The sequence below is a fragment of the Molothrus aeneus genome, chromosome 13 (genome assembly GCF_037042795.1).
Source record: "Molothrus aeneus isolate 106 chromosome 13, BPBGC_Maene_1.0, whole genome shotgun sequence".
NCBI lineage: Eukaryota > Metazoa > Chordata > Aves > Passeriformes > Icteridae > Molothrus > Molothrus aeneus.
Genome location: NC_089658.1, coordinates 5,843,222 through 5,865,485, shown reverse-complemented (window position 1 = coordinate 5,865,485; position 22,264 = coordinate 5,843,222). Strand labels below are relative to the sequence as shown.

The window sequence follows — 22,264 nt, the reverse complement described above, 5'->3', positions numbered from 1 at the left end:
CACATTTAAAAATCAGCCAAAGCCTGAGGCAGGGCAGTCTCAAATGTGTCCATGCCAGCAAACCTGACTCATGAGGACTGTTTGCCACAGTAATGAGAAGAATTGGCCATGAGTGCAGTCTCACTCTTTGTCCATCCAAATTTTTAAGAAGAAAATATTGAAGCAATGCAAACATAAACAAGAATGCCACAAATGAAACTGTGACTTAAAGATCATTTAGCAGTTTGGGTACAGACAGTATTGAAAAAAATCTTCCTTGAGTGAAGAATGAGTATTTAGATGGTAAATTGAAAAGCTTTTGATTCTAATATTTAGTACATGAACTGAAACAGAACACTGTAGTGGACAGTTAAGTAGCTGGAACAGTGCACTGAAATATAGTGCATTAGTCTTAAGTTCAAAATAATCACTGCCTAAGTGTTTTAGAAAGAGGGCCTCTATTTTAATTAGTTCTTAAGGAGGGAATGTTTTTATTCTGTGTAAGTGCCATGCAGAACTATAGAGGAGACTCCTCTGCAAAACCAGCACGTATCCAATCATGTCCTTGTCCACTCGTGTATCTTATTTCCAGGTCTCACCCTCGGCATTTAAACCACACTTATCCCTGCGAGACCTTTTTGACTTTCAGAAATGCAATGCTCTGGTCAGGGAGCGGCGGCGCAGCCCCAAGGCTGCACAAGGAGAGGAGCAGCCGAAACTCTGCTTTCCGGCGAGGAGCCCGTTGTTTTCTGGTGAAACAAAAGCAGTCCCTGCTCAGCCGTCAAGGGAAGGACTCCTCAGCTGCCCGGCGGGCCCGGGGGCGGCATGGCTGGAGGAGGGTCGGACCCTCCCGCTGCCGCGCGGCCGCGCCGGGGGAGTGGAGCTGGGAGCGCCGCCCCAGCGGGAGGGGACAGGGGGGGACAGGAGGGGAGGCGGCCGGGCGGCTGTCGCAAGCCGGGGCATCGCGGGTGTCGCGGCGGGCTGATCCCGGCCGGGGAGCTCCATGGCCCAGCCGCAGCCGGCCGAGGCCGGGGCCGAGCCCGCCAGGCCGGAGCTGCCGGCGGGGAGCGGCCCCGTGCAGATCCGAGTGGCCGTCCAGGCGGCCGCCGAGGAGGACGAGGAGGAAGAGGAGGAGGAGGGCGGCGGCGGAACGCGGTGCCCCAGCTGCAGCGAGGAGGACTCGGGGCGCTGCGGGCGTTCCAGGTGAGCCCCCGGGCAGGGCGGGGCTGTGCGGGGCGAGCAGCGGGGCCGCCGCGGACACCCCCGGAACGGAGCGGGCCCGGCTGATGCAACGCCGAGGGGCGGGTGGGAGACGCTGGAAAGCCTCCAGCGCAGACAGCCGGCGGCCGGCAGGCAGCTGCCCGCAGCACCGATGGCTCCGCCGGGCTGCCAGCCACCCGCCCCCGACGGGACTGCCGGGCCCGGGGCTCCCCACAGCCAGAAACGCCTGTGATGCCCCCGACATTTCCAATTCACTGCGTTTTACAGAAAGGTTTTGGGGGTCAGCTGTAGCTGTGGTTTGGAGTTTCGTTTTGGGGTTTGAGGTTTTGGTTTTTTCTCTCTTTTTGCCCGTTTTGGCTGAGTGGCCTGAAATAGCTTTGATGCTTACCAGAATCGCTTACTTGTAAAACGAACATCCAGGATTTTTTGTGCCAGCAAACTGCAGGAAGACAAAGATCTACTAGTTGTAGTTCATCCTGTGGTCTGTAATAAAGCTGCAGATGGAGTCATAAATTGTCACATAAAAATTTAGGTACAGTAGCAAGAAATTCAGTATTCTATTTGAACATTTATTGTTTCTAACTGATTTTCTAACTTCATACATTGACTCACAATGAACTGCAATGTAGTATTTCAAATTACAGAGGGGTGTAGGGGAGTGAGAAATTTTCTGTAGCTGCCAAAACTGTCAACTATGGACTACAGAAACAGGAGTTGAACAGAGCTAGGCACAGTGCAGGTAAGGTTTTTAGACTGAGTCAGCTTAGATATTCCAAAATCATACGTGACTGTTGTATTTTTATAAAAATGTACAGTAGCCTACAATATTGCATTCCATGTACTGATTTCTTAAAATCAGAATATTATTTACATTTGTTATCTATGATAGTACTACTTGTGAAGAGCTTCTAGCCCTGGCCTAGACTAGGAAAAAAAAACATGGTTATTTTTTCAAGCTTTGGAAGACAATAGCTCTTAGATATTCCTAAATGTCACTTATTTAATCCTCTGCAGCAGGTGCTGTCCTCAGAAATGTTTGCTGACAGTGTTGATGTATATTCAGTTCTTGTGGAGGTTGCCTTTTTGTAAATGGCCTCTTCCTGATCAGGAAAGGCCAGAGGTATTGCCATGGAGAGAACTCTAAAGACTCCACATCAAAAGCAGGTGAATGGAATTTACACATGCTTCTGCCATTTACATATAACCCTACCTAAGGATTTCCTTTTTTGGGAATGCAGCATCTGATAGGAAATTATTTACAAACATTTGGAAAATTATTAGGGATGATCTAAAACTGCTGGGAATGAGCCATCCCTCTCTCCAGCTGAAGCTTGCAGACAGCTTGCCATCAGTAGGCACCCAGTGCTGTATTCATGGTTTTGTTGACAAATGTGGACTGCCCTTGAGTGACTGTACTCTTGGAACTTATAAATTACATTGCCACATTGTGTTTATTAATGCAATACTTCATTCATTTGGAGACTCAGCTAAAACTTTTCAGAAGGTTAAATGCTATCCAAATAATTTAATTTATTGTGAGATATTTAAAATTCCAAATCTGCTCTCTCTGTAGATATGTTTAGTTTCTTGTGTGACTAATGACCAGATGAGTCACCATGCTGAAAGATTGTTTTTCATTCTGTTTTACGAGCATATCATCACAAAGCTCTGAATAAAAAAATAAAGTTGTTAATAACTACTAGGGTTTGGTTCTTTGTCAATGTTGACTGAAATTATTTATCAACTACTTTTGTAATACAGTTGATACCCCAGAGGTGCTACAAATTGATCATTATTACAAATTAACATGGAGCTAGTTACAAATTTCTGCATTTATGGAAGGTGCTATTTCCATGCAGCATTTAGTGAGGGCTGTTGTAAGAGCCCATAAGATTTTGTAAAAACTGACATGTCTGCCAAACATAGAAATAGTGTATAGGTCAAACTGTGACCAATATTTGAGAGGTGAAATGTTTCACCCTGATTCAGTGTGACAATGCTGTAGGTCTCTGCAAACATGCAATTAATTTTTGTTGTTTTCCAAAGCACAACGCCCCTTTTTGTCTCTAAACAAACATCTGCAAATATCTCTGCTAATAAATCCCTAAAACAAATGTAAGCCTCATCCAGAACTAAAGGCAAGCTTTTCCTAGCAGAGTGTGGATTTGCAAAAAGGCTGAAATGTTCCAAGCTTCTTGTACCCAGACTAATTCTGAATCAGTAGTAAATGAAGTAGTGGGAAGGGATTATCATGAATGAAAAACAAACACCATTGGTTTTTGCTTTCTTCTGAAACCAGCACCCACAGCTGGGTATTGGATATTTTTTACCATCCTAATTGTAACTTCATCTATCATCCTCAACTTCTGGCTTTGCCAAATAACAGAAATTCTTTGTCTTGGTCTCACATTCTTGTCATTCCTTTGAACTGTACCCTATTAAAGGCTAGGGAGATTTCTAACAGGGAGACTTCCAGGACTATACAAGTGTCCACATATATCAGATGTGTTGCCCTATCATCAGAAGAACCATAACAACTAAATGTAAGCTCAAAGTTTCAAAAAGCCAGGTGCCAGAGAACTGCTGTAAGTGGTGCCAGCAGCAGGCACAGTGCTGTGCAGAGCCCCCTGACCTACCCACTCTCTCCAGACAGCAGCACAGCCACAGCACTGCAGTCACTGCCTCTGTCACCCCTGCACAGAACCGGCCAGGGCAGGGGATCCACCAGGCTGCATCCTCCCTGCCAGATCAGTCTCACAGCACTCCAGTGTGATGCCTGCTCCTTTTCCTAAGGATTCCAAAGCCTGAAAAAGCTAGTTAAGGCAATTTTGGGGAAATGCATGGCTCCTTCTTTTCATTACTAATGTACCTGGCAGACCAAACTAGTACATGATTTATGGGGTAATTAGTGGATGATTTTATTTTCTTTAACATAAACTTTCATGATGATCCCACAACAAAATTAGACCGCTAACAGCTTGAAAAAATTACTCTGACTTAAGACAGACTCATTATAGTCACCTGTAAATGGAAATTTCTATTTCAGCAACAAACACGTTGCTGTAACTGCATGTAGCAAGATGTTTATCTTGAATCCATGGCTGCAGTATTTTTTGAAGAATAGAATGCTCAACAGTGCTCCATTTTGCCCAGGTACCCAGACAATATGATGGGAGGTAAAGAGAAGAAATGAGAATGACCTCATGAGGTTATTCCTCAGGAGGAGCCTGCCTGTGCACATATAAACCTGTTCCTGAGGTACATGAGCTGGCAGGTTTGGCCCCTGTGCTAAACTGCTGGTTATGTTACTCTGTCACTCTGAAAGTGACCTATAAAATGTGCAACAGTCCTGTCAGTCCTCCTTACTCCCTGGATATCAGCTCCTGCATCCATGCAGTGAAGAGGCTCAAGAAATCATGACTGCATCCAGTTGGAATATTCATTCTCTGGTCTGTGACACTACTCATGAAGCACATAAAGGACAGGCCTATGTTTAATAGCTTCATACTGAAAAATATAACACCGTAACTGGAGGAACTTTGCATAGTACCAAGTGCCAGGGCACCTTCATTTCATGTTTTGGCAGAGGATTTGAGTTGTCAGTGCTTTCAAGCCATTAGTGTAGAAGTCTCGTTGTTCTGCACTGAGATCAGCTTTTGGAATGAGCTCAGGAACTCGAGTCCTTATGCTGACTGGAAAGCTTCATGCTCTGAGCTAGCCTGCTGGCTCTGCTGGGGGGGGTGATACCTGTCCAGTGCCCACATCTAAAGTCAGTTGGAACCATAATGGTTATGCCCTTTCATTTTGAAAGGCTGTTTGAATCACTAATAGAAGATGAAGATCTGTTGATAAAATGATTTAACTGTTTTCCAGTGGTGGGGAAAATGATGATGACTCTGACCAGAACTGGAAACCACCAGAAAATGACCTGATCCAGAAGTTAATAGCACAGATTGAATATTACTTCTCAGATGAGAACCTTGAGAAAGATGCCTTCCTTCTGAAGCATGTGAGAAGAAATAAGATGGGCTATGTCAGTGTTAAACTCCTCACTTCATTTAAGAAGGTAAGCTAACTTTTTAAGACTTGAGGGATCTTATGCAAGCCTGATGAATCTAAAAACAGTAGAAGAGATTAAAGTAACATTTTATACAGGCAACTTTATAGTCTTTGTCTTTATCTGCCTGGTTTTGCTATGATGGTTAGGTTTGTACTCATCCAGAACTTTCACTGCTGAACTTGTTGATGATTGGCTAGGGAAATAATTGGCTTAAAAGCCTGTATGCTTTTAAATTATCATTCTTTGAGACAGGAGGACATTAGATAAAATTAATTTCCATGGCAACTACTTATGAACAGCTGGGTAGTCCTGGTAAAGTTACATTCCTGTCTCTGAGAAGGAACAGTGAATCTGACTTTTGACAGAGAACTAAAAATGAAGAGTAGTATAAAGTATCTGGTAACTGATGTCCCTTAGACTTGAAGTGAGTTTTATTATTTTTTCTTTTTTTTTTTCTCCTTATATTAGAAAGACCTATGTAAATCTGTAAGTAACTGATTTCTAGAGTTACACTGGAAACACTTTGTCAAGCTTCTAAATCTCATTGTTTTGCAGAGTTATTCAGTCTAGAAGTTAAGGGACTCTCAATTTTGTCAGGTCACTTCAAACAGATTATATTGGTAACTGATAAACTCGTTATAAACATGTAATGAAAATGGAAAAGTTTGTGGTGTTTTTTAGACTGAGATTTTTGAGGGAGGAAAGATCAGTTCAATAGAATGAAGACCTACACTTAACAAAACTTCTTGTTTGGCAGATGTAACATCCATAGAACATACATTTTGATCATGGTTCAGGCCTAGATGTGGAATGACCAACCACTACTTGAGCAGGCTTTCAGATGTAGTAATGATTCCCAGTTTGAGCTTTAGTGCCAGTCTTGTTTTCATTTGATTCAACAGGACATGAGCTTTACAGGAGCTCATTGATGCCCATTACAGCACGAATACTGTGTACTTTCTCACTAAGTCTGCTACATGAAACTAAAATCCAGGGTTCCGCTTGTAGACTGAAGCCTGCATCTGCCTTAAAATACAGTGACTAGTTTGATTGGGTTTGCTCAGTTGTGTGTTTAACCTGTGTCTGTCCCAAAGGTGAAACACCTTACCCGTGACTGGAGAACCACAGCCTATGCACTGAAGTACTCCAGCACTCTGGAGCTCAATGATGATAACAAAAAAGTTCGAAGAAATACTCCAGTTCCAGTGTTTCCAAGTGAAAATGTCCCTACTAGGATGCTACTGGTGTATGATATCCACATGATTTCTGAGCTGCAGGCCCTTAACAAAGAAGAAAATGGATGCATGCAAGAAAGGATAATGGAGCATCTCCTCAAAGCCTTTGTAACTTTTGGTGTAATTTCATCAGTTCGTATTCTCAAGCCTGGCAGGGATCTCCCACCTGATATCAGGAGGGTCAGCAATCGGTACACCCAGCTGGGAACCCAGGAATGTGCAATTATAGAATTTGAAGAAGTAGAAGCGGCCGTACATGCTCACGATTTCATGTGTGCTGAAAACAAAGAGACCGGCATGAAAGTTGTCCAAATAGGCATGAAACCACCAAAGAAAAAAGTTCCTAAAGACAAGAACCGTGATGAAGATACCAGCAAGAGCCTTAAGAAGGCTCGATCCCTTAACAAGAGAGTTGAGGAACTTCAGTTTGCTGGTGATGAATCTTCAGCCAACAGCTCTTCTGACCCAGAGAGCAATCCCACATCACCGCTGTCAGGACGCAAACGTACCACAGCAAATACCACAAGTAATTTGAGCCCCATCATCCACCCAAACAACCATTTGAGTCCTAACATGTCACCCAGATCAAGTCCTTGGAACAGTCCATCTTCACTACGAAAAGTAACCAAAAAATCTCCGCTGGCTGAAGACAGCAAGCTTAATGCAAGCACTAGCCCTGAAATTCCAAGGAAATACACTGATTATTCCTCAGATAGCAGCATCACTCCTTCTGGGAGCCCCTGGGTGCAGAGAAGAAAAGCCCAAACTCTGACCCAAGAGAAGAGCCCTGTCAGCAGTCCCATGTTGGTTCGGAAAATACAAAATGCAGACGGTCTCCCTGTAGGGGTGCTGAGGCTGCCTAAAGGTCCTGATGGCACCAAAGGATTCCACAATGGCTGTGAAAGAAGGAAGGCTATGAAGGGTGAATAGACTATTCTTTAAAAGCAGTTTCACAAATCAGCCAATTGCTGGTGACCAAGCCTGTGAAAAACTGTTGCTTGAGTGACTCAGTTAAGTCAGTATTTAATTTTAAAAGCTTTTGTATTTATATAGAGACTTTATCATTTGTATATTTGTATATTTTCTTCACAGAACAGATGAGGCTGGAAGGCATCTCTGGAGATTGCCCAGTCCACCTCCTTTGCTGAAGCTACAAGTCACTGATAGGTTTGAGTATCTGCAAGGACAGACTTCCCAGCCTGTCTGGGTGAGCATTCCCTTGTTCAACCACCCACACAGAACCAGTCTGTGCCCCTTTTCCTGTTACTAGCTATGGCTGAGAAGTGCCTGGCTCCATCTTCTTTACTTCTTCTCATCAGATATTTAAAAACCTTGATGAGATTCTCCCCCAGAGCCCTCTCCACTCCAATCTAAGCAGTGCCCACTCTCTAGGGCTCACAGGAGGGATGTGCTGGCCTTTTAATCAGCTGAATCACTTAGCTAATGCAGGGCCCCTACCTGCATCCATTCTTTTTAATGTATTATTCTGAAACACCTAAATATTCAAGCAGCCATATAAATCATTGATGTAAGTACATCATTTGCCAAGCTAGGATGCTGAGGAGCACTGTGTACTTACACTTTAGTGGCTATATTATGAAAAGCTATGGAATGTTACCAGTCTCATCACAGGGAGCTGAGGTTTTGAAGACTGCCTGTGCTTGCCTCAGAAGGAACAGAGAAACCAATGCCACAGTGAGCAATTGTTCTCACATACATCACCAAAGCAGTATTGTTCAAGACTGCTTGTCTTGAACCAGTGTACATTTTCATGAGTAAAGACTCTGAGCACTGAGACTGCTCTGTAAGTGTTCTCTTGTATAATCAATGGAAATAAAAATATTAACTCTAGATCTATTTTGTTTACTTAAAAAATAAGTTGAGCTGCACACGAATAGATAACTTAAACCACATCTTATACAACATGAAATTCCAGTAGCAGTTACTCAAAATTTCCATTGCATTCAGGGAAAAAAATCTTCTCTGCCCCATTACTGATGGTTAATTCTGTGATGATGCTTCACTCTGTGGGTCACAGTCATTTTTATACAATATTATCAACTAAACTGTAGTTTATAGAATTTGACAAGCAGGCTCAGCAAGAAGTGCTTAAATTAAAATTGACTATGATGCTACATGAAGTCAAAGAAGGAAACTGCAGTTTTACTTACAAAAGTTAAACTGGAAAACTAGCCCAGGGACAGCAAGAGCATTTCAAGTTGTAATGGTCATCTTGGGAACTGTGCATGACAAAGGTCTCATCAGATGGTGATTCTTCATTCCAAAAGTCCACATCCTGTCCAACTTCCTAAGTGTAACATTTCTGCTGTGTAAATAACTGCAGTAACTCACAGTTAGACTCCTATACACAGAAATCCCAGCTCTGTGTGTTGCTCTTTAGCCACCCACGTACATTCTTGGTTCTTTCACTGCACACAGATGGAATCCTCCAGGTGACCTCCTGACTCCCATGACACAAACTGCAGCATGTGCACATTCACAGACTTTGTGAGCTCTCAGCATCAGAGCACACAGGCAGGTGCTTGGAGAGTGAACCCTGTGGCTGCCCAGGACAGGGAGAGCCAGGGGCTGCCACAGCAGCAGGCGGAGGCTGGCAGGCAGCACGGTGCTCCAGGGACTCACCCCACAGAATCCTGCTTCTCTTCAGTAGAGCTCAAACACACACACACACCTTGAAGTTGTGGTTTCAAAAACATGGAGCTTGAGACTATTTTTATTCCTTTTTTACACAACAAACAGCAATTCTAAAAAGCATTTTAAGAATGAGACCACTTTGCCAAGTAGCTCAGTCACTGAAGGCATTCAAGATTCTTAAGTGCCTACACACCACCAGTGCCCAGGGCACCAGCAGAGACCCCCATGTGCTACTCAATCCACAGCAGCTTTAGTCATACATATACAGCAATAAAAACAGGTACAACATTAATTCCTTGGTATAAATATTTAGTTCTCCCTGAGTTTGTTTCTGTCTTCACATTCAGTCAAGAGCTCAAAACCTGAAAACAATACAAACCCCAAGAATACACACCACACGTTCAAACTGCTTGGCCAAATGCTGCCAACAGAAATGTTTTAAACACCAATAGCTCTGCCTTTCTTTTGTTCCAGCTCTTCAATGCTTAAATTATTATGACATATTTCAACTAAGTATTTTGAAAAATACTTACACATCAACTCAAGAGAAACAAGGTGACAACACATCTGGCATTTTAGTCACTGGTTGAGAACCCTTCTCACCTACCAAAAGAACATTTATTTCTGTCCCCAGTTACAAGGGATGCATTCCAGTTGCCTTCATTTCACACAGGCAGTTTATGGCTGGGTTAAAAACCCTGAGGTCTGAAAAAAGCCAGGGACTTCAGTAAAAAAAGATTAACTCAGCCAATACACCCCAGCTATTTAGGACAACAGTTTGGTTAATCAAACAGAGCTGGCTTCAGCTTATACCATTGCTCCCTCAGCTTGGATTTTACTGCATTTGAAGCAAAAATATAGTTGATTGATCCATAGGAAAGATCCCACATCTGTGATCGAGTCAGATTAAATGTTCTTGCAACCAGCTCATACTCTTGCGATAGGTCAGTAGCAAAGACGCCTTTATCATCAGTCTGGAGTTAAATTGAAAGGAAAGAAATAAAAAAGTTTAAATTAGTTCCTCTGTATCAAAAAGGTCTCTTTCTATACATACAAACCAGTTTTATCTCGCTGTCTCACATTTTATTCTGCTGTTCTTTCATCTCTGCATGGTTATTTAATTCTCTATTTGCCCTATTTTCACTAAAAATGAATAAATTATTCAAACATATAAGAAATTTATCAAGAAGATAAGATTTCCTACTAAAATTGCTAGAAAGATGGCTATCAAATGATGTATATATTCAAGGTATGTCACTATATGCAGGTCTACTTAATCCTCTTTTTCCTTTCCCCAGATAAGCTATAAAGTGCTATAAAATTTATATATATGTATACACACTCACGTGAACAATGCTATGGATTATGGGGGTTAAATTAACAGGATAATACTAAAACCCTGCCAATGGCAGCACAAGCACTTGGCACCTGCAATGCGTAAAGACCTTAATGAGCTATCAGGAGAACTGTCAAGAGCAGGAGCTCTCATCCAGCACAAGGAACACCAGGTAAGCACAGGTGCATATGCAAGCACTGGAGCCATGGGTTTTAAGAGAAATCTGTCATTGTGCAAAGAGCTATGAAGTTCACTGCGCGTATAGCTGATTGTTTTATCCCACAGAAAAAAGTCCTGGCTTTACAACAGAACCAAGATAAATACTAGCAATTCCCATTTGAATTAAAAGCATTTCTCAAACTGAACATTATGATTTCCTAAAAGCAAATGATTTGCTACAAGGTCAGAAATTCTACGTCAGTTCTAATCCATAAACAGAGAAAAACTTTTCCAACTTCACTTAGCCCTTTGCTTAAATACATGCTTTAAAGTCAAAAAACTCACACAAAGCACTGCAGGATGGCCCATGCTGTACCAGTATCCAAAATGGTGTTTGTCACAGGAAGGCACTGTCTGAGATTTTATGTTTGATGTCATGCAAAATTCTAAGAGAAAAACAGAAAAAGAAATGAGGACATATATTAAAACAAGAGACACGTTAATTGACTTAGAAAGGTCTGAATAAAAATTAAAATCAGCTACTGTTGATTTTCTATGCCTCTTTTGTAATTTCTTTTGAGAAAAGTTTGCTAATTGATTTCTTTGGTGTATAAAATTTAAGGAGCTTGCAAAACTAGGTACAGAACCACCACACAGTCTTGTACACTAATGACAAATTATGATTTGGGATTTGGTTTTGCTTCCATCTGAGACATCGGTTGTTGTCTGCTGCCACAAAGGTGCCAAAAACCCCACAAGTGTCATGAGTGTACCTTTATAGGCAAGTTTCTTTTCCACATTTGTCCAAGTCACCTTGGTCAGACACAAACTGGTGTCACTAGATCAGCAGCACATATCCTGTTCTGATATCCAGAGATCAAGTCCTGGTAAATATTTTTTTCCTTACCAATAGGTATATGATTCTGCTGAACCAGCGACACGATCTCTTCAGAACCTGCTGCTGTGGAGTTGAGAAATGTTCCATGTCCAATTCTGTCAGGAGGCAGGCCCAGGAGAATCTTGGTCTCCTCTTCTTGATTTGGAATCTAGAGAGGATATATGTCACATTCTGTCAAGGCAGCATAAACCAGCACATTATATAATTACAATGGACTTTCAGTTCTATTTTCACAGCATCTCTTACCCAAAAAAAGTGTTAGTGAAATAGAAACAAGTATAAATATGCTGATGACATCATATGTCCTGGTTAATTTCCTGAAAAAGTAACTATCTTCAGTAATTATTGGGCTTCTCAGAGCCAATTCTAGCCACCATTTGAACAAAAGCTCAACTCTTTCTACTGTTCCCAGTGGAACTAACAGAGCTCACTGCTCATAAAACTGTGTGGATTTCACTACACATGATTGCTGATCTTAATACCAGAAAGAAAGCAGTGGATCTCTTAGAAAGCTCCTAATTTCACACCTAAACCCACAATTTATATAGTACTGGAAGAAATAATCAGGCTGTTCAGATTTAGAACCAAAGGTTGAAGATTTCTCCTTTTTTTCTTGTCTCAAATACCCCAAACCATTAATACCTTGGCCTGAGAAGTCAAAAATGCACAGAAGGTAATTTTAGTTTCATCAAGATTTTCACAAAATGAAAATTACAGAGAAGCAGCAAAAAAACCAAAAAAAACAAACTGGTACCTCACAAAGATGCAGTGCCAGCTTCAGACCTGCTTTTTTTGCTTCAGAGAGCGGCTCCAAAAAATCTTGACCATGTCCTGCCTGGAAAACAGGAAAACAACACTGTTCTGCATCTTATTTGACAAAATCCCTGCTATTACCATAATTAAGAAGTCTAGCAACATCCAAACACTACATTCAAACACAGTTACATTTAAATTATTCCACTTTTCCCATCATTTCAGTGTGGGATGCAGCAAGTCAAACAAGCCTGTGCCACATGGTTCAGACCAATGGATCAAACTACTGGTGTTAGCTCAGACGATGCCTAAGACTTACAAGCCAATTGTCTTCATTTTGATACCTTTTACACAGCTAGCACCTAGAGCTATTTCACTTCAGCTTGGGGACAGCTGTCCTCAAACATTTTTGCTTTCTTAATACGAAATGAACACTTGGTGCAGTAAACAAAATGTAAACTACTGACAACTTGCCTCCACCCAGTTTTCTGAATGGGACAATTGAGGCACACACACTTCCCAGATAAACACTGCATTTCAATGGGTCTTTTCTCAGTCACACACTAATCTAAGGGTTCTTTGTTAGAGTATCTGCCCCTTACAGCAACAGGGATTAACCCAGCATCAATCCATTCCAGCTAGGCACAAAAACTGGACAAAAACTTGTGAGAAAAAACTATGGTTAGAACCACCTGCTGTTACACAACGTTATACATTTATCTTCAAGAACATACTAAAATTAACCAAAAACTTACAGTGGGATCACCACTGAGGTCAAGTCCTACTACAACCCCATCACTGGAAAGCAGGAACTCTTCAGCAAGTTTAACAGTCTGCTTAGCAACTGCTGGGCCATCTCTTCTGTTTATTGCTATTAACAGCCTGGGACAGAAATGTATTAAATTATTGAATTAAATTATTATTAAATTATATACAAGCTGTAATATCAAGAGCTCAACAGATCTGATACCAACAAAAAATGGCAATTCATATCCTTCATGGCTGAGTATAAAGAGTATTTGTATAGGAAACTGTTCTGGGAATGAAGGCACCAAAGTGCAGAAGGACACAAACAGATAAATAAGTTGGCCCATGATATGCAATGACATACATGAAGGATGAAAATTCTTCAACTTTCACAAACAAATCTAGTAAGGGTTGCTACAGAGGCTCTAAAAGACAGGAGAGCAAACTGTCTGCAAACAGCCACTGACAGAAACTTCCTGCAGACAGCCACTGACAGCCACCTTCTGAAACTTCTCTGCTGCTCAGGACCAGCTCTTCTTTACAGTAGGTGCTTGTACAGCTAATCAAACTAAATCTTTGCAACGAAGCTAAGCTGTGAAAAAGGAGCCAAGTTCTTTTCCTAAAAACGTTGCAAAGAATAGACAGTCTTAAAGATGAGAGGTTTTACCTGGTTTTCTTCTTTACCAGTAAAAAAAGAAGATAAAAAGTCAGGTCTCCATATTAATTACCTGTTTCCACTCCATTTAATCTGGTTTAAAAACAATTTTCTTTCCTACACTGATGGCTTGTAAACCTCTCTGCAAGCATGACCAAGCATCAGACTACACAAACCCTTGAAACAGACATGTTCCACATGCTTTATTTACCTTACATCTATATCCAAGCCTTCTTCTTGACACTGCTTTATACCCTCAAGTACAGTTTCAACATACATCCTTTTGGTCATACCTGCAAACACATGCACACGTTTGGAACAAACATATTTTAAATTATTTTTATTATATTGCAGGCCCAGCTCTCTAGTCTCCTAAGTTTCATGTTGCACCTTGATTTTAGAGGATATAGTCTCCTAACCCATGTAATTCTAATTCTGTCTGTAAATATAGCTTTACTGTGAAGCACATATTTGAACTAAACCTCTTCCTAAGCATGTGGAAAAATTAAAATGACTTTGTGTGAACCAGAGAATCGGAATAGGACTTCTATTATGTGTTTCGACTAAACCACACTTAGAAGAAAAAACCAAAATAACAAAAGTAAATTATATCAGCTATTAAAAATATTAGCAGACTCAGATGCCATACTCAAGTGAATAACCCAATCTCATGGGTCACAGACTTATGACCAACCCCTTTTTTCCCTCAAAAATCTAATAGGAAAGTGACATGCTTTTACATGGTTAAATCTTAGCTTTTGTATTTAAAGTATATTTTTATTGAACCAACTAAATTTGACTTTACTTGTTAACATCGCCTTCAACTAAGTTTTATAGTGCAAGAAGATGACAAATTTAAAACCAGAAAAGACTGGTACCTGTGGAATTTTCTTCTCTTGGAGTGCTTCTCAATTCCAGATACTTAACACCATCATCAGCAAATTCTTTAATGACATCTTTAGTTATCTGATTAAGTAAAAGTGTATCCAACATCATAAAAGTGATACTTATAATTAGTTATATTTTCATTTACAACTAAAAGACCCAGTTATTTTTTATTATGAAACACTTGCAATGTTTTCAGGCCCAATGTGTTTTTAATGGTCCCCATGTCTGTGGAAATACTACCACACAGAAGACACATTTGATTCCTTCAGGGATAGTGAAGAGAGTTCAAGAGTTTTACAATAATTATTCTGACCTTCAATTGAAAAAGATATTTTTTTATATTATTACTTGGAACCCAATGCTCTTAATCCAACTGGTTGTGACTGTGTGTAATGCTTGCTTGTTTGAAGTAAATTTTTAATTAATTTACCAGTAAAATATCTTCAGTCCTCGTGGTAACCTGATAGATGATCTGAAACATCTGAAAACATCTAAAATAAAATTTAAAAAATTAATTGGAAAGACACTGAATGAGCATGTAGGAAAAAAAAAAGTGCAACATTTTAAAAATACCTACCCACCGGAGTCAACTAAACAAACTGTAGCTTGAAATACAAAGAAACATCTGAATGGCAATTTGTGATTTTAGATACTAACAAAGCATTCGCAACAGAAGTTGTAACTACCACAAAGCTTTTATAAGGAAAAGGAAAACATGACGTTTCCAAAAAAGGAAACTATGTGAGTCAATTTTCTCTGAAAGGCAGATTATCTAAGTGAAAAATTTCAATCCTTTCAAGAAGGAATGATTCAACAAGAGTTGTCCTTTTAGTTTGCAAGCACTAAAGAAATTACTCTGTAGATACAAATATCAAAAAAATCTATGAGATTATGCTGTAAATCTTAAAAGCATATTTTCTCCAGTTAGTGTGTAAGGCCACAAATTTCTGGTTTCAGCTTAAATAAAAAACCTTTGGTAAACGTTCATCACACACATGCATATACTCACTCATCTAAGGTTCTTTTCTTTCCTTTGTCAATCACAGTCATTCCATTCTGGATCTGAAGGTTTGGCTTCTGGGCCATGAGTTTCTTCATAGTAGCAGTACTGATACAGCCATTCAAATGAGCATGGAGTTCCTACAGAAATAAAAATCCTATGGACTTACGAAAAGGATGGCGCCTGCACCTCGTTTGTACTTCTGTTCTTGTAGCCTACATCAGTGTTTCACTCTGAGTTTGAAAAGAACAGTTATCTGCATTTTGCTAATAATAACTTCCTTAGGTTTCTGCAACTGGTTCAGCTGAGAACTGCCTTATTTCTTTGGTGGCTGCTGTTGGCTCAGGTCTCCATGGGAGCACAGCTGGCTCAGCAAAGACTCTCCAGACAATTCTTGGGGTGGTGTGATCCAAGCTGAGGAGGAAGCCAATAGCAGCCTCGGTATTACAAAAAGTACACTAAGGATTCAAGAACTCTCCCCATCCACTACAAGTTAAATGTACATGTCCATCATTCAAATATAGCAACAGGTATCTACTCACTCCCCTTGCTTTTGTTCATACTCTGAAGTTTAAACTCACTCCAGAAATGCAGCAAGACTCTGCCATGAGCAGCAACTGCACTCCTTTGCCTGAGGTCTCTTTCTGCCTGACTTCCTATTGCCATCCTAACTTTGGGCTCCAAACCTATGATCCTCAGCTCCACTCAAATCACTTCACTTTTGCTCCTTATCTCCGGGCTCCTGACTTAAGGAATAGGTCTCTAGCGCCCTCCCAGCTCGTTCAAAATGTATCCACAAAGCATCTACTTTGTTACCTACCTCTCGCCTCCCTGTACACGTCCATTCTCAATAGGAAAAGAAAAATTCAATAAATACTTCTCCTCAAGCTTTACACTGGAAAACATGTTGAAATTGTAAGCACCAGAAGCTGTGGCTGCTTACAGATTCTGGTGACTGAGCCAGATACACAGTGCTACAACTGTGTTATATTTCTCACAAGCTTACAATTACCACACAATTCTGTCAGACATTAAACATACACCCTGAAAAGCAACTTAGTGCAAAGGAGCACTGGAATGCCAGGATGGTGTGGTCTGAGTGGGTTTGCTGGTTGCCCGTGCACTGCCTGTGCAGAGCTCTGTGCTGGAGTACGTGCCCTGGGGGTTTGGTGAGTGCGGCACACGAGCCGCGATAAATCCACACACACGCCTACGGAAGGCTTGCACTGATATGCCAGAAGTAAGGCACACCCTGGGGACGTGGAGAAAAAATGTTATCCGAGCCAGACTTCTTGGCTAGACTGAGGGGAAATAGGACAAAACGGGAAAATGAAGATCGCGCTCAACTGATTTAATTGCAATTAGATTAGTAAAGTCTGTAAACAAACCGGACGGGCAAACACCCGATGCATTTCGCGGTGGGATAAGGCCCTCAGAAGCCGCGCGTTTGGCAAGAACTCCGAGACAGCAGCAGCGTCTGTCGCTCTGTCTGCCTGTCCGTCTGCAGCCCGAGCCCGGTGCCGCCGGAGGAGGGTCCGGGCCCGCCGCCCCCCCCCGCTCACCGCTTTGGGCAGCCGTCGGTAGAAGAGCAGCTCCCGCTCGCGGTCCCGCTCTGCCGCCATGGTGGCTCCTGTGCCGGCGGGGCGGGACCAGCCGGGGCTCGGCGGCGGCCCCGCCCCCGGCCCCACCCCCAGCACCGCCCCGGCCCGGCCCCAGCACCGCCCCCGGCACCGCCCAGCGCGGGGCCGCGCCCGCCCCGCGCCGCTGCAGCGGGACCGAGCCGAGCCCGCGCCAAACGCTGTCAGCATGAACGCCAGGAAAGCTGCAAGGGGCAGTTTATTGAAGCGATAGCATTTCCAGCCCGACGGCTCCGCAGCGCTACAGCGGCGGCCGCTCCAGCCCCGGTCAGGGGCATGCACGCACGGCCGAGCATCCACCGCGACTGCACAAAGCTGTCTTGCAATGGCACTAGTCTGCTACATTATCGCGTCACAAAGTCCTAAGTGGATAAACTCATCGATTATATTGCCAATCTTTTTTTAAAGTAATTTGGCAAGCTTGCTAGCACAAGAACAGGAACTAACTTTCACAGATATGCTGGTCAAACCCAACCAAAACAAAGTTATTCCAGAACAATCAAAAAATCTATTTCAATTATTTCATATTTAGCATTTAGTGATACTGCAGTCTAATTCTAAACTCCCCCACAATTTAAAGTCGAGTTCCTAAGCAGATATTGGCTCTTGCTATGTCCCAAACCAAGAAGATAATGTAATTAACATCATAAAACATGGTGATTAACATACCACCCACATAACTCAGGCAAATAAATTATCCTCCCACAAATACCAAAAAAAAATCCTGACATATTTAGGGAAGTTAGCTTTAGAGTTAAATTCAAGCATAGAAATATGAAGTAAACAATTCAGTATTCAAGTTAATTTACAGCTCTTTGGGGGCCTGACAGATCATCCAAGCTCAAACACAGTGAAGAATTTGGTAAGCTGCTCAACTTTTTTTCATAGAAAAATACCATGTCCATAGAAGAAATGAAATTAATTTCAACTTACTCAGTGATCCACTCTTTTATTTGACCTTAGTTAAAGGCAAACCAAGTACAGATACTGTACATTAAAATGTATGCACATAGAACAAACAGTTGTTCTTCATTCTACTTTAAAGGCTCAAACCTCCACACTTGTTTATTTAGAGCCCTTTGCAGGCAATGACTCCTCTCAGAAACACACTGCACCCACATTTAAATATAGAGAGATCCATCTGCAGGCCCCACATAGCCAACACCTATTAGCAGCACATCAATCAGTGTCCATATTCCAAGTCCACCGAAGCTGAAGAGTTTTCCCAGACCTTCCCGCCACTGACCCAAATAGAAACGATCGGCACCAAATCCACCAAGGGTGATGCTATAAGAATAAAAATATGATTAATTATTATTATTTTACAGGAACTTGGGTACCCAAGTGTTTTTCCTCCAGCTGTGTTTGCTGAAGACAGCCAGCACTGCTGCATGTGAACCCTTCATGCATTCTATGACCACCATTTCAAGCTAGACTATCTGAAATACTGGTTATCCAGCACACCTTTAAAAAATACCAAGCAGAAAACCACAGAACCTGAAGATTTTAAAGAAAACTAATCTATTTTAACTTGACATTATCAATAGTTCCTGCTTACCTTAGTGCCAAGGCAGTAGACCACTTATAACCTCCAGTCCAGTTGCAATAGAGCATCTTAGGAAAGACACGGTTACCTAAACATTAGAAAATATTAAAACCTTAATGCAATAAACAAAGACCATTTTATAAGGAAGAAAATGACAAGGAAGAAGATACTCTATTTTTCCAAAAGGAGTCTCAAAGGGTTGTCACTAACTGAGAAACAACTGTCAACACACAAGCTCATTTATACCCTGCAGTTCTCTGTTCCATCAATCTTGGTCCCATATCAGAAAAGTCAGTGAACAAACAGAGGGAAAATTAAGCCTAGTTGGATGGAATCAGCATATTTTTTTAATTGGCCTATGGAGACATTTGATATTGATTCTATTAGTGGTCTGAGAATCAGACCACTAGTAGATTCAAGTAATTTTAACTCACAGACGTTGACAAAAATAAAAAGAACTGTTTTCTCTAGTGTGACAGTATACAACAATACAACAAATCAATGTCTACAGTTAGATGTCACTATTATGCTAAAAAATGAAATACAACAATAAAAAATTCAGTAGATTGATCAAGGAGCAGGCTGTTATTGCAAAAGGACACAATTTTTGTATTCACCCATTACAAAATATGTGGAAAATTCTGTAGAGAATTCCACGTTTGCCCACCTTACCTAGACAATGAATGTGATCCCGGACTGTGCAAGTTGCATTGTATCGCTGTCGAGGGCAGGAAACTGTCATGCAGTTTGTGGAATTGGTACACACATAATCACTTGTGGCAAGCTGCCAGCAAAACTGGCACGTCATGTTAATTGTAAAGTTCTCCTGCTCATGGCTATTCTCATCCTGTAAAAGGACAGCACTATTACTTCAAGACTATTAAAACCAAAAATCAATGTGCAGTATCAAATTAGATTTCATGAGTAGACATTTTGGGCAAAAGAACAATTCTTTTGCTACCTTTTATAGAGCAGAATAGAAATCCACCAAAGAGGTATCAAAGTCACATTTAACATTCCTTATTCCTCCAATCTAAGGCTGCTGCCAAAAGGAGGACTCTTTTAGTTTCACCTGTAAGGTCAGTTTGTAGCTGTGACAGATATTTAGCCTCCCCACTCTCAAAATGTTTGGAATGGTTTAACTCAAAGGCATGGCCAGGTAACAGAAAGATCCAAGGTGAGAAAGGCAAACCAGGGAAGGGCAGGCCTGCCTCTTCAACAACCCATAGTGAGTGATCAAACTTATCATAGAACTGCAAACCTGCCTACATCAGAACCTGGAAATCAATATTCTGCATTTTAAGATAAGATGACACAGTTTAATTACTTAAATCTGGGGTTAAGAGTAACAGGCTACTTACAACACAATGAACATGCGGCTTGACTTTGCAATCAAAAGTTGCTGTCTTCCCATATACACAGGAATAGTTTGTGTTACATGTCATGCAGTCTGGTGGCAGTCTACTGCAAAGCCCATTGCTGGGACAATTAGTCAGGTAAGGTGGAATTTCTGTGCTTTCTGAAAGGTGCAATAAGTGAATTAAGAACATGAGTAAAAAAAGCTAAACAGCCTGAAGTATTTATATACATTATTTTATGCATGGGCATAGACAAACACATGCACTGACACTGTAAAAAGGGCTTTCCTCACTATACATGGAGCAGCATTCCCAGCCTGTGCTGTGAGGGTCAGAGGAGCCACAGGGCTCAGTGAAGGACAGCAGCCAACACTCCAGCACAGCACCAGGACTGAGCTGATGGGGATTAGTGCCGCCTCGGCCAGCGCTCCTCAGTAGGAATAATCAGCTCAGGAATAGCAGTGGGTGACATGGGTAACCTACTTTAAGTTGAGCTCTAATTAGGGCTGCAGCTACCTCAGCCATTTGCTGTTTGCACGTGTACAGAATCACCTCCTAAAGTGCCAGCAAGAACAGCATTTCTGTCAGTCCTGGTGCACCCTCAGTGAGCTAGAAAGCTGTACCGATGGTGGACAGGCAGCAAGTTCTTGCAGGATGCTAGAGTCTTCCAAGAACTTCCACCATCCTGAGGGGTATAAATCACATATTCCACAATGGCACTTTATTCTACCATTTTCTAGTTCTTACATGGACTAGTTGTCTAATTAGATAACCCAAAGCAATTGCTGTGATCATTGAAGAGTAATTCATAATGTGCTACACTGCAATGCTTCTTACCACTGTGAAATCATGTAATCATCAGGTTTCTAAGACCCAGTTTAAGAACTTTTGGACTCAAGACTGAGAAGGATCCATGAATAACAACCAAAAGAAACAACGTGATAACTTACCTACAGCTTTGAAATAGGGAGCATTTGTACTTGTTGAAGTTAGGCTTTTTGCCAGTGTAGACTGCGGCTGTGAAAGCTTTGTCGTCAAAGATCCTGCTACAAGACAAAAACAATGGAGAAAGCGACATTTCTAAAACAAATTTCATCTTCAGAAACAGTTTGATTTCAGCACTGATATGAAAATGCAAATGGAAAGTGTAATGAGATTAGAAAAAAAATCTGTTTTCCTGTTATACTAATAGTGGGATGTTTATGCTAAGCATTAGAAAGAACAGTAGAGTGGAATTGTTCCTTTAAGACAAAGAACTACATTTATTTCCATTCAATCTATATTTTGATTCACGAGAATTAAAAGCACTGCTCAGAAAGCAGATTTTACACAGGGTTTTCTACTGAACAATACCATTTAATGAAGCAACGCAAGCAGTTCTTTGACAGAAGGATGGAGCAGAGGAAACGCTCGGGAGGCACGGCTGTGTCCGTGCGGACGCTGCTCTCTGCGGGAGCCGCCGGCCGAGGGCTGGGACAGCCGCGATGTGCCAGCTGTGCCGAGCCCTCACGGCAGCCACCGGGCACGGCGGAGGAAGGAGAGGCAGCTTTGTCACACCACCCACCCTGAGCGTGCCGGGGAGCCCCAGGACGCTCTGAATCACACGCGTTCGCGACAGAGAGCAGGTACAAAAGGTGATGTGTAATAGAGCAGCACAGGAGCCGGCGAGTGGGGCCTGGCCCGTTTTCTGTCCTCACACCGAGCACCTCAGCCCCAACCCCGCAGAGCCGGCACAACGAAATGCGGCCATGCCCAAACATCCGCTTCGCCCTCAGTCAGGGGAGCGGCAGCGATTCTCACCCCACCGCGGGGTCGCCACCCCCGCAGCCGGACCCGCGCTCAGTCCTGGCCGCGGGATCGGCCGCTGACGTTCGGAGCAGCCGTCCCCACCGAAGTCCTAGCCGGAGCCCCTGCCCCTTCTCCCACCCCCGCCGCCCTCTCTCGGCCCTGTGGCCGCGCTCACCACGGCCCGAGAGGACGGAGAGCTGTGACAGGAACAGCGCGGCCCCGCAGAGCCCTCGCAGGGCGCGCCGCCACCACCGCGCCGCCATCTTGGTGCGGCCGGCGGGCCCCGCGCCGCTGCCAGGGGGCGGGCAGGGGGCGGGGCCGGGGCCGGCTGAGGGAACGGCGGCGCCAG

General features: G+C 42.5%; 3 protein-coding genes across 3 annotated transcripts; 1 reads left to right on the top strand and 2 right to left on the bottom strand.

The window, feature by feature from the left end:
* Positions 1-933: 933 nt before the first annotated feature.
* LARP6 (La ribonucleoprotein 6, translational regulator) lies at positions 934-8,346 on the top strand. Its single transcript, XM_066558633.1, has 3 exons — positions 934-1,182; positions 5,074-5,266; positions 6,355-8,346. Exons 1-3 carry the CDS (start codon positions 983-985, stop codon positions 7,423-7,425), a joined length of 1,464 nt encoding a protein of 487 aa, XP_066414730.1. The 5' UTR covers positions 934-982; the 3' UTR covers positions 7,426-8,346.
* An 842-nt stretch (positions 8,347-9,188) lies between these two features.
* On the bottom strand, positions 9,189-17,238 carry ADAL (adenosine deaminase like). The gene is made up of 10 exons (XM_066558634.1): positions 17,149-17,238; positions 15,596-15,726; positions 15,017-15,077; positions 14,577-14,664; positions 13,910-13,991; positions 13,052-13,178; positions 12,298-12,378; positions 11,553-11,691; positions 10,991-11,091; positions 9,189-10,124 (listed from the first exon to the last, which is right to left on the bottom strand). The coding sequence occupies exons 1-10, from the start codon at positions 17,206-17,208 to the stop codon at positions 9,933-9,935; spliced, it is 1,062 nt and encodes a 353-aa protein (XP_066414731.1). The 5' UTR covers positions 17,209-17,238; the 3' UTR covers positions 9,189-9,932.
* Positions 17,239-18,156: 918 nt separating this feature from the next.
* On the bottom strand, positions 18,157-22,216 carry TM2D3 (TM2 domain containing 3). The gene is made up of 6 exons (XM_066558698.1): positions 22,091-22,216; positions 21,078-21,173; positions 20,131-20,288; positions 19,442-19,616; positions 18,782-18,857; positions 18,157-18,510 (listed from the first exon to the last, which is right to left on the bottom strand). Exons 1-6 carry the CDS (start codon positions 22,176-22,178, stop codon positions 18,345-18,347), a joined length of 759 nt encoding a protein of 252 aa, XP_066414795.1. The 5' UTR covers positions 22,179-22,216; the 3' UTR covers positions 18,157-18,344.
* Positions 22,217-22,264: the final 48 nt, after the last annotated feature.

Excerpts from the sequence above, each read along its gene's own strand:
- LARP6 (XM_066558633.1), top strand. The coding sequence starts at position 983 with ATGGCCCAGCCGCAGCCGGCCGAGGCCGGGGCCGAGCCCGCCAGGCCG. Across the intron at positions 1,183-5,073 it reads GGGCGCTGCGGGCGTTCCAG|TGGTGGGGAAAATGATGATG; the intron begins GTGAGCCCCCGG and ends ACTGTTTTCCAG. Across the intron at positions 5,267-6,354 it reads TCCTCACTTCATTTAAGAAG|GTGAAACACCTTACCCGTGA; the intron begins GTAAGCTAACTT and ends TCTGTCCCAAAG.
- ADAL (XM_066558634.1), bottom strand. The coding sequence starts at position 17,208 with ATGGCGGCAGAGCGGGACCGCGAGCGGGAGCTGCTCTTCTACCGACGG. Across the intron at positions 13,992-14,576 it reads AAGAGAAGAAAATTCCACAG|GTATGACCAAAAGGATGTAT; the intron begins GTACCAGTCTTT and ends ATGTGTTTGCAG. Across the intron at positions 11,092-11,552 it reads GCAGAATCATATACCTATTG|AATTTTGCATGACATCAAAC; the intron begins GTAAGGAAAAAA and ends TTTTTCTCTTAG.
- TM2D3 (XM_066558698.1), bottom strand. The coding sequence starts at position 22,178 with ATGGCGGCGCGGTGGTGGCGGCGCGCCCTGCGAGGGCTCTGCGGGGCC. Across the intron at positions 21,174-22,090 it reads CTCCGTCCTCTCGGGCCGTG|CAGGATCTTTGACGACAAAG; the intron begins GTGAGCGCGGCC and ends TTTGTCTTGTAG. Across the intron at positions 20,289-21,077 it reads TCCCTATTTCAAAGCTGTAG|AAAGCACAGAAATTCCACCT; the intron begins GTAAGTTATCAC and ends TGCACCTTTCAG.